We start from the raw sequence: 16602 nt of genomic DNA, 5'->3' as shown, positions 1-16602 counted from the left end.
GTGGTGTTGGAAGGTACTCTGTGGTATTTAAGCATAACTTAATTCAGCATTCATTCAGAGATTAGAGTGATTAAATTGTTAATTGATTTAATTTTCACTGTTGAACTATAGAGTATCTTCCAAACTTTCTAGAGTATGGTCTTCCCATGAAGAAGAATGATTCTCACTTTAACAATTTCTTCTAGACAAGAAAGCAAATGTGGCAGATAGGAAGAAAATCCTTGACTTCATAAGTCAACTCTTGTTTGGGTTTGGGAAGGCATGTGAGCATTATAAGTTAATATACAAATAGTTTGGGTCATATTTCTTTTCAAAGGAGAACAGTTTGGATTATTTTGATGGTCCTTTCTTGATGTTGAGTTTTATAGAATCTTTTAAGGGCATTCAGTTTTACATTGACATGGAACTATTTGTTTCCTTTTTCAGCAGATAGTTTTGTAACACCTGATATTACTCTAAATGAACGTTTCTCAAGAATAAAAAACAAACAGGATGCAGATTTCAATCAAATGAAATCAAATTCAGATCCAGAATTTCACAGGTAATGATTAATTACTGTCTTTTCACTTACCTCATAAGAATAGTCCTCAGAAGAGAGTCCAGCTTTCTGAGCTTGCTTTTCTTCTGAGCTTGGTATAGAATCCAGAAGTGTATTTTGTACATACCAAAAGCAATCTAAACAGCTGTTGGGCCAGTACACATCATTGACTTAACACTGTTTGAATGTGTGGGCCTTTGAAAAAAAAGATTTACCTGCTTTGATTCTGCTATGTCTGTAGTAGTTGTCACAAATGATTGTTCTGAGGTCTGATGAAAACATGCATGCCTTCTGTTGGTACTTGTCTGAGCAGGTGGTGCACCCTGTATGGAATACTGAGATGAATCAATGTTATAATTTTTTTTAAAGATTTATTTATTTATTACATGTAAGTACACTGTAGCTGTCTTCAGACACACCAGAAGAGGGAGTCAGATTTCGTTACCGATGGTTGTGAACCACCATGTGGTTGCTGGGATTTGAACTCCGGACCTTTGGAAGAGCAGTCGGGTGCTCTTTCCCACTGAGCCATCTCACCAGTCCTCAATGTTATAATTTTATCCATCACCAAAATTGAGTTTGAGGTCACACTAGTGATTGGAGAACCACCAAGACTTCCCTACAATGTGCCCATAGGGTATGTATGGCTTAGTAGACTGCCATGTAGGTGAAAGCCTATCAGGGCACATGGCATTAGTCCCAACACTTGGGAAACGGGCAGGCAGATACCTGAATTTAAGGGAGTGAGTTTCAAAACAGCCATGGCTACATTAGAAAGACCCTATCTTAAAAAACAAAAGAAATGAAAAGCCACCTGACAGCAGGTTGTTTTGGCTTTTTCTAAGACCTACTGGTTTATTTCTAATTCTATCCTGTAGTAAAAGAATCAGTGTATAACATAATTAGCATAATTATTTAATTATGTGCCTTTATTATTTTAGGCGAATAGATATGTCTTTGGATGATTTTCAGAATAAATATACTATGGTATATGAACCAGATAAGGTAAGTGAGTACAATTATTATTGGTATAGTAGTGGGAAAGGAGTTAAAGGTCTATAAAGAAAGGATGACATTCAGGAATATAAATTGAAAAAGTTCTCCAAGTGACTGATGGCAGTCCAGGATGGAGTGAGATGCTGAAAAGAACAAACTTTTTCTTTGAGAGGCATGGTTATTAAGCATAACAACTTTGAAAAGTTGATTTAAAATTACATTGAATATTCATCCCCAAACTTCTCAGAGTAAAGCTTATAGAAAATATGGTTGATAGCCAGCCATTTTGCAAATCTGGCATGTGGAATATACTTTTAATTGTATGTGGAAGCAATGCAAAGGAACTGTGGCATTTGGTGCTGCCTATCTGTTTGCTGTAGAATTTAGGAACGATTCTGTGGAATAAAAACTAGCAAAATAATGAAGCTAATACTAATTTGTTTTTCATTATCATTATATGTTTTCTACCCAATACTTCCCCTCCCACTCTCTATTTCTTTCATGACTAGAAAGACTTCTATGACTGATCAGGTTAGAAAACAAGTCTTTAAAAGCATGTCAACTTCTAAATGTATCACTAATTTTTCCTTTGAGAATTTTTCTGTGGTGAAGAGATTTTAATTTATTTCTGATAGACTATATAAATTATTTATGAAATAAAGATTCAATAAATATAGGTAGCTTAGTTTATTGAATAATGCTTTTGTAAAATTTCTAGTTATAGTTGATCTCCAGAAAATTTGAAGACTTAAAAAAATTCATAATCCCAGTTTGGCATGGTATATTTTAACAGTCTTTCAGATGCAATTCAGTATGCCAATAATCCATAGCATTTCTTTTATGTAAAAGTTCTAAATTCTCCCCATGGTCCTTTATAATTGATGTTTTTAAGTTTTAAAATTTTTAGTAAATGTTTTTCCATATTGACTTCCATAATTTATTATTTTTTATGGCTGTATAGTTTTGTTTGATTTATTTGCCATAACATCCTGCATCATTCTTTTTTCCCCTTAAATTATTTTCACATTTAAGTTGTTTCATTTTTGTTATTTTCAGTATTTTTAAAGAGGCAACCTTTTCTTTGGGATAAAATCTTGGAAGTAGGATTCTTGGATTAGTATAAGAGCTTTTCTGATTCTGAACCATGGTGGCCCACACCCTTAATCCCTATAGTTGGGAGGCAGAAGCTGGCAGATTTCTGTGGTTCAAGACTAGCCTGGTCTACATAGTCATGCTCAGGGTCGTCAAAGCTACACATAGAAAAACCCTGTCTCCAAAAACAAACAAAATAGAACTTCAATTGTGTCTCAGAATACTTTTATCAGTTATACTACTATTAGCTGCATGGGTATAAAATAATTAAGAACAGTAAGTTTCTTGTTAGAAATTGTCTTTGTGCTACTAACAGTAATGTGAATAGTTTGTCTTCTGTCAAAATTCCTCAGACTCTGGTCAAAGTAATAGAACCAAATGATCTACGACATGACATTGAGAGAAGGAGAAAAGAGCGATTACAGAATGAAGATGAGAATATTTTTCACATGGCTAGTCCTACAGAGAGGTAATCAGTAAATGAAAAACATCCTGCTATCTGGGAGCTTTTGGTTTTAGTAGTTTTTACATTTTTTGTGCTTAATTTTTGCCCGAGTGTTCAGATTTGTTTTATGTGTTTTTAAAATGTTTCAGTTATTCAGTGGTTACAGGAAGCTTTTTCTACACATTAAAAATGGAGTGGGTGAATATTTGAAGTCTTTTAATTCTAGAGATGAAGAATATACCAACTGTTTGAATATTAGCAGGAGCTATGACCAGCAACCTTTATGGGCTATTTGAATCAAGCAGTTTGAAAGTAATAGGTTTAGACACTTAGATTCTGACTTATGAGTACAAAATTTTTTGATGTCAGTACAGTTCTCTTTGGGAATTCTTGAGTCTATGAAGTAGACAGTTGCAGTAGAACAAGTGATATGTTTGGTGGCACACACCTTTAATCCTAGCACTGTAGAGGGAGAGGCAGGTAGATCTGTGTAGTGAGGCCTTGTCTCAAAAACAAGACAAGACAAAACACAGAAAAGAAACAGCAGAGGGAGACCTCAATTTGGATCTCATTGACTCTGCCCATTTACAAATTGTCAATAAATTTTACGAATCTTTAGAATTTTCTCCATAGTATAGTGATAAGACCATCTTATTATACAGGGGCAGCTATACTCTTAAGTCACTGGTATCTTAGCAGAAGTTATAAAGAGATCATCGCCATATCATTGTTAAATTCAACCTCGTAACTCTTTCCAGGGGTCTTTAGTCATGTAGATTGAGCCTAGTCTACCTGTAGTTCTGAGAACTAGTAGAAGGTATGATTGTGTGAAGGCAGAGGATTATGAGGAATAATTGAATGAGGCAGACTGTCGAGTTTGGGCCAGGGGTCTTTGTGTCCCTCAGAAACAGGACTATGAGTAGGAAGGGACAGTGCTAATTGTTCTTCTATAACCTTTAGATCAACTTTTTAAGACATTTTAAGTATTTGACTAGATAATTTTAAGTCAACTCCAAACTTGATTAACCTTACCCAAAATACATGGAGCTTGTTTTAACTGGAATTTATTTTGACAGTAAGTTTGGAATTGATTAAAAGATAGTGAAGTTGTGTTTTGCATATAAAACAATTGGAAAATGCAAAATTTTTGTCTTTTCCTGGGTAAAAGTCACCAATTTCCTAATATTATATGCTTAACACATAGTGTCACTTGTGTTCAGTGACAAGATGTCTAATGTGTTTTTCTTAGTTGAGAAAGCTTTTGAAACACAGTATACCAAGAAACAGGATTTTTTTCAATATTTACAATGATAACTGTAAATGTCCCAAGGCAGATCCTTGCCCTTTGAGATGATAGATCTTGAATGCTGGCATACTACTTGGGTTTGATGCCCAGCTCTAAGAATCCTAGCTATGTGGATGATTTGGGGTAGGTTACCTAGCCTCTGTTTCCTCATCTGAGAAATAGGAATGAGAACTATGCTTACATCATACTGCTGATCAGGATTAAGTAAAATATAGCTGGTTAGCATTAAGTTTATGAATGTTAGCTTTGAGGATGGTATTACAGCATGAAACATGAGAATTTAAAAACGTTTTCAGTATTCTTTGCCATCAAATTCACACATTGTAAGTAAGCAATTGAGTTGTTTTTACTATATTCACAGAGTTGTATAAGAACCACTTATCCCAAAAAATATTTTGTCACTCCAGAAGAAAACAGTGTACCCAGCTGTGACCCCCCCCCATTTTTCTTTTTCCCTTCCCTGGCAACCACTGTTATACATTTTGTTTCTATGGATTGCCTGTTTTTGACACTTTATATAAATGCAATAATACAATGTTTGGCTTTTTGTGACGGGATTTCTTATTTTACGTAGCATGTATTAAAAGCTTATTCATGCTAGAAATCAAGGATTTCTTTTATGACTAAATAATGCTCCACTGTATGAATGTGTCATATGTTGTTTATCTATTTATCAGTTGATGGACTTTTGGTTTGTTTCCACTTTTTGGTTATTGTGAATAAATAGTGCTGTGAACATTTGTGTGCAAGTTTTTGTGTGGTCATGTCTTCATTTTTATTAAGTATATACTTACATGTAGAATTGATGAGATAGGTGGTTATTGCCAAACTGTTTTCCAACATGACTACATCATTTTATCCTATCAGCAATGTATGAGAGGTTCAGGTCCATGTCTTTACCTGTGAGGTTCTTTCTGTTTTTTGTTGTTGTTGTTGTTGTTTTTGCTTTTTGTTTTTTAAAATGATACCAGGGCTGGGGAGATGGCTCAGTGGGTAAAGGTGCCTGCTGTCAAGCCTGACAATTTGAACTTGAGTTCATTTTCTGGAACCCATATGGAAGAAGAGAGCTGAATCTCACATGCAGTTCTCTGACTTTCACCTGTTCATCTTGACAGGGACATCCACACACTTGCACATCTATGCAAATATACACTCTTTAAATAAAAATGAAATTTAGAAATTTTAAATGATGTAGAACTGTTCCATCTTTGACTCAGTTCAATTTCCTTATTGAAGTTTACCCTTTTATCTTAGAAATGAAGTTTGCCCAGTTGATCTCCTTTTTACATAAGTAAATTTCAGCATGTAGTTTCTAGAGAAATTCAGATAAAGCATAATGTCACAAATCATAGGATTTAGTGATTTCCTTTTATGGGATTTCCATTAAAATGTAAGTTATTTGAAGGCTATCTGTGTTTGCTCAGTGCTATATTCCAGTATCTTGAATTCAGTCCATATTTGTTGAATGTGTGATGACTTTACAGAGCCACAGATGGGGCAGATGATACTTTAGCTATAATGCATTTCTATTTGGAGTACTATTCCTTTCTGTTTTGGGATCTTTTGCCAGCAAGCTTAATTCTTAGGCATTCCATCCGATGTCTAAGGCAGTTCTCTATTAGCTCCTCATTGTGATCAGTATCTTACCTGATTTCTCCCAAGTCTTATGCTGTTTACAAAGACTATTCTTTCTTCTAACCAGTGTTACTAAGTCCCCTACAATGTAATTGAGATGCGGTTTATATATATATATGGGCTGTGTATAATTTTTTAAGATTTATTTATTATTATACATAAATTCACTGTAGCTGTCTTCAGACACCCCAGAAGAGGGCATCAGATCTCATCATTATGGGTGGTTGTGAGGCACCATGTGGTTGCTGGGATTTGAACTCAGGACCTTTGGAAGAGCAGTCAGTGCCCTCACCAGCCCCAGGCTGTGTATAATTTAAAAGCTTAAAAATTTTATCAGTGACCTTAAAAAGGACATTAAACTACCAAAAATTTATCAGTAGGGAATTTAGGGAAAAGATAGTTTATACAAAATGAAGTTGAACTTCATAGAGTTCTTTTCGTATATACGACAGATATGTATGTGTTTATTTTCTTCTTGTAAAGCTGCAGTTCTATGCATTGGAGATACAGTGAAAAACTACACAAAGCTCTTGACTGCTTAGTACTTAGGATTTAATGGTAGGAGAAAGAAAATGTCGGTGTAGTAATGGTGAAAAATTAAGGTAGAAGTGGAAATTCAGCAGGAAGAGTGACTTGTGTGATAGGGTTTTACGATTTTAGTGGGCATATGAATTCACTGAAGGAGTCAGCCAACTACATTATCTGAGCGTATATACAGTACAGCGAACTAAATGCAAAGATCTTAAGCAGAAACATGTTTTCTTCTTGAACTTCTAAGGACTATAATTAGATCTAGTGGGTATCCCAATGGTATAAAGGGGAGATGGCTCAGTGGGCAGAGCGCTTGCTGAATAAGCCTGTACTAGATTAGGTCCCCAGAATAATCCTTTTTGGAGATTGGAAGGCAGAGATAATATAACAACTGGAGGCTATGGACTAGCCTAGACAATATAACAACTGGAGGCTTGTGGACTAGCGTGACGGACACAGCAGTGGACAAACAAGAGACCTGGTTTCTAACAAGGGGGAAAGTGAAGAATGACATCCTAAGTCGTCATCTGACTTTCATATGTGCCCTGTGGCACATGTGTGTCTATACCTAGATAGAGACAGGCAAGAAGAGTGCATAACATATACAAAAGGATAAAAGTTTGTAGATGACGCCAAATCATATGAAGACAAGTTTACAGTGAGTAGAATTAGGAACATTTGAGGTTCTAACCAAAGAAAAGTCATAATCTTTGAATTTTAAAAGGATTAGCATGGCCTTGGGGACTGTAAGAGTTACAGAAAAAAGCCACTGTTTTCATTCTATGGCCTATTTCACTTTAATAATGGTTTTAATTTCATCCATGTTGTGACATATGTCAATGTTTATTTCCTTAAAAAGAACTTTGAGGCTGAATAGACTACATTGTTTTTACCTGGTTTTATGTGGATGTTTGTACGTTTTCCACCTTTTGCTTTTTATAAGTGGTGCTATTAGGAACACGGAGTGTGACTTTTTTTTTTTATTGTAGCCTTTTCTACTGAGTATAAGATAACATTTCATTGTGGCTTTGATTTGTATTTCCCTAATGAGTAATGATGAACATTTTTTTCATATGCTTATTGGTATATATATATATATATATATATATATATACACATATATATATATATACACACACACACACACACACACACACATATATGTTTTATGTGGAGAAATTTTTGTTCAAATCCTTTTTTCATTTTATAATCAAGTTAATGTTTTTACTGCTAAGGTATGAGAATTTAAGAGTTTTGTTTTTGTTTTGAAACAGGGTTTCATTATATACTTGGCTGGCCTAGAACTCACCAAACTAAAGAAATCTGTTTTCGTTTGACTCTGAAGTGCTTAGTATGAGGCCTGAGGCGCCACATCTAGATAATATTTTTTTACTATTCAGGCCAGTGAGCTGGTTCAGTGGGTAAAGGCACCAAACCTGACAGCCTGAGTTGAATTCCTGGGACCTACATGGTAGAAGGAAAATCCTGACTCCAGCATATTTTCTCCTGAATTTTATATGTGTGCTTTGGCTCCATATAATAAATAAAATATAATAACATGTTAAGAGTTTTTTATGTATTCTAGATACTACAGGCTGAGCGTTACTGGGAATTTTTGTGACCAGAGTTAATTCAGATTTGAGATTATTTGGAATACTTGCATTTATATAATGAGCTATTGGGAGGATGGACCCCAGAACTAAACATGAAACTCATTTATCTTATTCATACACAGAAGGAAATTTTATAAAATATTTTAGTGTATCTGTTTTGACTGACTTGTGTGATCAGGTGTAGAATTTTTCATTATTTATTTTTTTAAGAATTTTTCTTTATATTTGTGCTTAGAAGACTTCAGATTTTGGAACATTTCACATTTCAGATTTTCATATTAGAGATGCTTAACCTGTATTCCTTTATTAGATGTGTTTTGCAAAGCAAATTTTAAAAACATAAGGCATTTGTAATTTTGCTAGATAGAAATGATCGCTTTTAATATTTAATCTATTTTTGACTTTATCTTTTTTATAGGCATCTATGTGTACTTTTTAAGTACTGAAATTATCTTCAATGCATAGTATTACAATTGTACCTTGCTGTTTTGACTTAATATCACATCACAAAACATTTTGATAGGGCAGTAGGTTTTTGAACATTTTATAAACGCTGAACTCTTAGTCTGTATCAGGTTTTGGGGCCACAAATAAGGCAACTACAGTGGAATTCAAAACATTCCATTAAAACACAGAGGTATAAGTAGTAGTTACAAATAGACATAGGGCTTAGGACTTCTAAACGCTGTATATGTCATAGTAGGGATATCTATTCTACTTCAGAGGAGTTTAGGAAAATTTTTGGACAAGGTACAAATGGAGCCGAACTTTGAAGTTAATCTAAATGGAAGGAAATGACCACAGGAGGAATTGCAGGTACAAAGTTGTGGAATCAGGAAAGATCATGGTATGTGCTGGGAACTATATGTACACAGTTAATTATCTAAAGTTCAATGTATGTGTTTGGGGCTATTGGAAGAAAGCAGGTAGTACAGCCATAAAATAAAGAGCTAGGGCAAGAAGGACACGGGAAACCATCAGGAATACGGATTTTATCCCATACAAAATACCTGGGAAGTGCTGAAGCAGAGTAGTTGGCTCACTATGGAACAGGGCCAGCAAAAGACTAGAAAAGGTCGTAATTGCATTGTGGGGAGATATGACAAGGAAAGAATTGCCAAGGCCTATAGAAATGAGCCTTCTAGGATCTTCCTCGCCAGCAGACCTAATTGTCAGAGACTCTTGCTGTCATTGTCAGGAGCTAGGAGCCTGTCCTTTGCAGTATCAGAGCGCATAACTTTGCCAGTGAGGTGACCATGTTTTACCTTCCCTCTTATAAGGGAAGAGAAGATAATGAGATAGGCCAGGAGTCACTGATACTTCTGTCAAGTAGAATCTCAGGAATTGGGCGGGGGCAGGCAGTGATGCTTTTACTTGAGGGGGAAAAACTTCCATGTATCAGCCAGGAATCCTGTCATTGGACCTCAGATTGAGACCCCCTAGTACAAGGAATATCGTTTCCAGCTTAGTTAAATAATATTTGTTGAAAATGTCAGTCTTAATGACGATCCTTTATCATTTTAGTAGTGACAGAGCGTTGGGGTTTTACTCTTGTGCTGTATGTTTGAAGACTTTCTCCTTTTTAACTGATGTAAGTAACACGGTTCTTTTTTCCTTTTATTAGGAATCATCAGTCTTCCAGTTTTTCAAAGGTGAAGACTATTCGTGCTGATGGATTTCAAAAGCCTCCACATTTTATAAAATCAAATTTTAGAAAATTTATTCAGAAACCTTACATAGTAAGATTGGAGTTTCAAGTTTTTCATTTTTGTATATTCTTTATAAATATATCTATACTTTTCAAAGTGCTTGTAACTTCATTATGTGTTATAAGAGCATTGAGGCTTAAAGATTTTTATGATATAATGTAGCTCATCTCTTGATTTAATTGAAGTTCAATTTATTATAGTACTAATTTTCTTAAGCTGTTTTGGTAACAACTTAATTAAGATATAATTTATATACTCTAAAGTTAACTCATTTCAGGTGTATAATTTGGTGAGTTTTAGTAATTCTCCAAGATGTGTTAGAGTCATCACCATAGTCCAGTTGTTGGACTTGAGACAGGATTTCACTTTGTTGCTCAGGCTAAGCAGGGGAACTCACCATATATCCCAGGCTAGCCTCAAATTTGCAGCTCTCCTGCCTTCACCTTCTATGTGCTAAGATGACAGGCATGTGGCACCATGTCTGAATAGGATATTGTCATTACCCAGTAAAGATTCTCATGCCTTATGTTTAATTATTCCATGTTCCAACCGCCCACCAAACTACTAATTGCTCTATTTTAAAGATTTGCTTATAGAATGGATCATGATATAATAGCCAGCCGACAGCTCTTCTGTAAGTCATGACTAAATGATGGAAGCCAAAGTTAGTTTGTTACCTTATGCTAGAAGTAATATCCCATTACTTTACCATATGGTTATTACAAGAAGCAAGCTACTAGATCATACCCACAATCAAAGAGAAGGATCATTGATGGAGATAATTAGGAGCCATGTCAGCAGCTGCCTAGTACAATCTTCCCTCTGGCCAGACTCCACAGAAATGGATTAAGTAGAAGGTAATAAGATTGTTGGTTTTAGAAATAGGAAACTGGAGAATGGGTACCATCTTAATTGTTTCTGCGAGAGGATTTGGGTTCTCTGTAGTTAGAGTGCTAAGATAGCTATTTTTTCTTCTTTTTTTGGGCCTTCCCAAGCTATCATAAGAATATTACCTTCGATCAATTAAAGTCGATGTGTTGGGCTAACATGCCTACTGGCAGTGTGGAAAGTTGGTGGGTTTTTTGGGCAGTAGAAACCCTTTACTAAGTCCTGCTGGCAATGGGTTTCTTTCTTTCCAAGATACATACATGAGTAAATGATAGATTTATAGTCCACTTTCTAAAAGTCAACCATGGTGTTATACAGAGTGTTTTTTTTTTTACACTTCTCACAGGCATGAATGAAACGGGCCCCTCACAAACTAGCATGGGTCATATGAGAGAAGAAGTATGTAAGCTCCATGCTCCCTGGTCTGGGGTCTTAATCTTCAAAAATATGTCTTAAATGGTGAGACTAGTTTATAAAGTAACCCTTAAGGTATATTAACCCATATTAATACTTTCTGTTCAGAACTATACGATGCAGAGAAAAGATGCCATTGATCAGAAGATATTTAGAGTTGAGGAAAATCATCAAAACAGAAGAGGCTCTAAAGGATCTTTTAAGGTATTGAGTGTTGTTTTTCCATTTATATCTGACTGTGGGCTTATATATTGGAAATAATTGTGTCAGTACATTAAAAGTTATTTTTGTAGTCTTTTAAAAAGTTATAAACTACTGTTCCTAGTTTCTATAAATACTTCTAGAATTTATATTTAATAGTTACCAGTTTAATACTGACATGTTTCTTCAGGATTTGACTTTGAATTTCATTTTTACTAGTGGAACCCTGTTTTCAAATAGTAATGCACTTGCTTCTAGAAATTACAAAGGATTTAAGACTTAGTAGAGTAGAGGTAGATTCCATCTATAAACACGTGGGCTGGCTCACTTCTCAAACTCTTCTAGGCGGTTGCTTGAAAATGCAACTAGCCACAAGTGTATGAGAAGAGTGAATGAGGAAGGTTCATAGAATTGTTTGGAAAGGTTTACATAAGATTTGTGTATGTCTGACAAAACTAAACATTCCTCCCACCTCCAGCATACAATGTCAATATCAAAACCATAAATATGTACAGTCCTTTTATGCTTCCTATAGGATAGAATCTAGTTTTCATCATTCATACAATTAATATTTGCTATTTCATGGTAAGAAAACATGAAAGAACTGGCAGGAATAATTTTATTTAAGCATCTGTGAGTGTATATACATATGTACGGTATTGTAGAGAATATTTAATCAGTTTCCTCTATCCTGACTTTTATCATTCAGTTCTTTGATAAAAGATACACAACCTTTATATTTATAAGCTTTAAATAGCACTAGAGCTGGGCAGGTAACTACCCTCTATGCTATTAGAATCTACTTTCCCATCAGTAATCTCGAGTTAGAATTTACCATGTTCCATATGGGCTGCCCCAATTCCCTAGTCTCCATGGCTATGTTTTCATGATTCACCTACTCCATGGCAGTGTCCTCTTTTTCCACCTCCCTCCTCTCTCTGCCTCCTTCTCTTTTCTCCTCATTCACCTCAGCTCTCAAGCCTGGGAACCTTAATCCCTGCCTATGTCTTTTCGGCCCAGCTATTGGCTGTCACCCTCTTTTTTTAACCAGTAGGGGGTACTTGAGGGACAAGGTTACATACCATCATTTACCATTTCTGTAAGTGCAAATTCTCCCACTTGTCTTCCCCCTACTTTATGGCATTTTGTCCTGTGTTCCACAGGGTTTAACTAGGTTTGTATGTATGTCCTTGGGTTTGAAACTGTCCATTAGAACTTGATGGGTTCATCAGTGGCAAAACAGCTGGATATTATGCCTCCCCTGTTTCCAGCATCTGTAGTTTCAATAGTTGTACAGTGTGTGTAGGGCCTTAAGTCATCTTTACCACCTGTAGCTGACCAGTAGATGTGCTAGTTCATGATTGCCTTATTCCCCCAGGCCTATATAGTACCTTCTAGCATTGTGAAAACTATCCAGCAGGAAGCATTCAGCTCAATTCCAACTTGCTTTCTCTGTATCTGTCTACTTCTGTACACAACCAAGATGAATGGTAATAGCCCTGTATTATTTTGGAACCTCTGGAACATTCCTGATGGAGCCTTAACCACTATGGGAGTATCCCATACCTGGCACTAGGTGTTTTGTTTAGTGACCCTTACCTAACTTGCTTTTCTGTTGCTGTGAAAAAGCACTGACCAAAATCACCTTTTGGAGAAAAGAAGGTTTAAAGGTTACAATCATCAGGGCAGCCAAAGTAGGAACCTTGGAGGCAGGACCAAAACAGACAAAGGAGGAATGTCACTAACTGGCTTGCTTTCCATAGCTTTCTGAGGTTGCTTTCTTAAACAGTCTAGGACCACCTGCCCAGGGATGGCATTGTACAGGGAGATGGACCCTCCCACATCAAACTTTAATTAAGAAAACTCCCACTGACTCGCCATACTCCCATCTGATGGATATAGTTTTTCAACTAAGGTTCCATCCTTTCAGATGACCAGGTTGACAAAAAGCCCACCAGTACACATTTGTCCTTTTGTCAACTCTTCACACAAAAACATCAATCACTATTAAACTACGATCTTTCCTTTCTTATCTTTAAGATCTCATGTTAAATAGCACAATGTAAAATACACTCAAGTTTAAAAGTCCTTTAAGTGTAAAAGTTTCAAGTTGTCTTTGAAAATCTAGTCTCTTAACTATGAAATCAAAGTTAGTTAAATGCTTCTGATTTTTTTAAGTACTTCTTATTCCAAAAGGGAATAAAGAGTATAAAAAGCTCACTGGCCAGCATTTGGACCTCGTCACTGCCAACACAGAACTATTACTTCTAGGACTGGCATTGTCTAGCCTTGTGAAGTATCTGTCTTCAAACCCTTTATATATATATATATATATATATATATATATGTATATATATATACATATATATGTGTCAATTGGGGTACCACATAATAGGTGTTCAGGTGACTTTCATACCTCCATTTTCATGAGCATCCCTGTTACCTCAACTCTCCATACTCTCACCCCTCCCTGTTTGAAGTTTATTCCTAGTACTCCCCCTCTCCACTCTAATTTTGCCTGTATTCTGCTGTCTCCATTCCCTTACGGCAACATTGCCCACTGTCTACTTTCTGGTTTCCTGGATTCTATAGGTATTCCAAGTTAAACACCTAAAACTAAAGAGTTCAGGCCAGGATCTGCACAGAAGAGAGATCATGTACTGTTAGTCTTTCTGACCCTGGTTTACCTTGAATATATTTTTCTAGTTTCATCCATTTCCTGTTGCGGCCTGCCCACAGTCCACAACACGAACAATGGCAGTTCGAACTGAAAAGAGAGGAATCTAGACGGGGCGGAAGAAAGAATGGAGCCAAGACAACAAACGTTCTGATCAAGGCTCAATTTTACTATTTTCAGACACTCAGTTATAAAGGAAGGGGGAGGGAACCCAATATCCCGCCAAGTAACTCAGGGTCCAGTAGCAGGACGAACACGTGTGTGCCTCCAGGCAGCAAAGGCAGGTTCCAGCAGTAGGCGTGGCAGGACGAATGAGCAGGTAGTTCCACCCTTGAGCAAGCAGGTTCCAGGCTGGGGGAAGGGAGGCCACAATTTCCCTGTGTATTCCATTGCACACCATGATAATGGGTGTGCAAATACCTCTGTAGTGAGATTTTTTTGGAGTGGTATGACTAGGTCACATGGTAGTCTGTTTCTAATTTATTTATTTATTTATTTATTTTATTAGATATTTTCTTTATATACATTTCAAATGCTATCCCAAAAGTTCCCTATACCCTCTCTCCGCCCTGCTCCCCTACCCACCCACTCCCACCTCTTGGCCCTGGCGTTCCCCTGTTTTGGGGTATATAAAGTTTGCAATACCAAGGGGCCTCTCTTCTGTTTCTAATTTTTTGAGAAAATTCCAGAGTGATTTCTAAAGTGTATATACCAATTTACCTGTCTACTAGTGGGTCTCTTTACCTATAACCATACTAGTATTTGTTGTCTTTTGTATCTTTGATGATGGTCTGTCTCAGTGGAGGGAGGTGAAGTCTTAAAAAATAGCAGTTTTTAAAATTTTTATGTATCTAGACACTTGCTGCATGTATGTCAATAGACCATGTACATACAGTACTTATGGAAGCCAGAAGGTGGTGTCCAATTCCCTGGAACTAGAGTTATAGACAGTTGTAAGCTGTTGTATGGATGCTGGGAACCAAACTCTTGTCTTCTGGAAGACCAGCCAGTCCTTTTTAACTCTAATCCGTCTTTCCAGTCAGTCCTTAGAATAGTTTCAAGTTACAGTTTACTAATGACTAAGTATGTTGACCATTTAAAAAGTGTTTTCTAGCCATTCCTGCTTGTTCTTTTAAGAACACTCTGTTTAGTCCCTTAGCCCATTTGGGATGTTTGTTTTCATGGAGTTTAGATGTTTGAATCTCCTTATATATTCCTCCTTATATATTCTAGTTAATAATCCTCTATCACATATGTAGCTGACAGATTTCTTCTCTCATTCTGTGTGCAGCCTCTTTATTCAGTTAATGGTTTCTCTTGCTATACAGAATCTCATGAGATTCTACTTATCAGTTGTTGGCCTTATTGCCTGTGCTATTGGAGTTCTATTTAGAAAGACCTGTATACCTATATGTTGAAAATCCTTATGGCTATATGTTAAAGTATAATCTTTACTTTTTCTTTTCTTTTTTTTTTTTTTAAAGATTTATTTATTTATTATTATATGTAAGTTCACTGTAGCTACCTTCAGACACTCCAGAAGAGGGCGCCAGATCTCGTTACGGATGGTTGTGAGCCACCATGTGGTTGCTGGGATTTGAACTCTGGACCTTCAGAAGAGCAGTCGGGTGCTCTTACCCACTGAGCCATCTCACCAGCCCTAATCTTTACTTTTTCATTGAGCAGAGTCAGGGTTCCAGGTCTTATATTTGTAATCTATTGGAGTTGACTTTTGTGCAGGGTGAGAGATAGTATAGGGCTAAGTGCCTGCATCAAAAAAATTGAGAGATGACAAATAATGCAGCTTAAGGCCTTGGGGTGGGGGGAACAGAGCAAACTGATTAAAGAAGTAGAAGAAAAGAAATAATTAAGATCAGGGTGGAAATAATGAAACAAAACCAAACAAAAATGCAAAGAATCAGTAAAACAAAAAATTTGTTTTTTGAAAAAATAAACAAAATTGATAAACCCTTAACCAGATTTAACTCAAAGGAAGAGAACACCAATTTATAATACTAGTTATGAAAAGTGAGACATGAAAATAGTTATCAATGAAATAAAAGCTATAAGGATATACCTTAAAAACCTATATTCTATTAAAAGGAATGGGTGAATTTCTAGATGCATCTAACCTACCAAAATTAGACCAAGATGAAATAAATAAGTTAAAATGACAAACCAATAAGATTGATAAAACAATAAAATTTCTCATAACCAAAAATCTTCAATGCCAGATGATTTAATTGAAGAATTCTATTAGACCCTAAAAAAAAAACCTACCACCAGTGCATTCAAATTATTTTACAAAGTAGAAAAGAACCAGTGTGCTTCTAAGCTCTTTGTATAAAGCCGATATTGTGCTAATACCAAAGTGGACAAAGTCAACAACAACCAATATAGAGAGGAAGGAAGGAAGGAAAAAAGAAGGCCCAATTTGTCTGATGGACATTGATGTAAAAGTTCTCACTACTTGCATATTGAATTCTGTCTTAAATCAAAAACGTACTTGTCATGGTCATGTTGCCTTCATTCTAGGGATACTGGGATAGTCCAATAA

The 16602-nt window shown here is 36.0% G+C and overlaps 1 protein-coding gene across 5 annotated transcripts in view; it reads left to right on the top strand.

The window, feature by feature from the left end:
* The window catches only part of Bclaf3 (BCLAF1 and THRAP3 family member 3), a 61096-nt gene that overhangs the window by 25228 nt on the left and 19266 nt on the right, over positions 1-16602 (top strand). For 3 of the 5 annotated variants that reach the window (XM_029473527.2, XM_029473525.2, XM_021153480.2), the window contains 5 exons: positions 427-541; positions 1480-1543; positions 2980-3095; positions 9781-9895; positions 11276-11371. In XM_029473527.2, coding sequence (XP_029329387.1) covers positions 427-541; positions 1480-1543; positions 2980-3095; positions 9781-9895; positions 11276-11371 — 506 coding nt within the window. The remainder of the gene's footprint in view (positions 1-426; positions 542-1479; positions 1544-2979; positions 3096-9780; positions 9896-11275; positions 11372-16602) is intronic. The other 2 variants (XM_085837933.1, XM_029473526.2) reach the window with 2 other exon arrangements.

Source organism: Mus caroli, unplaced genomic scaffold (assembly GCF_978045245.1).
Source record: "Mus caroli unplaced genomic scaffold, Mus_caroli_1 scaffold_5, whole genome shotgun sequence".
Classification (NCBI taxonomy): domain Eukaryota; kingdom Metazoa; phylum Chordata; class Mammalia; order Rodentia; family Muridae; genus Mus; species Mus caroli.
This window is presented reverse-complemented; position numbering and strand designations above follow the sequence as displayed.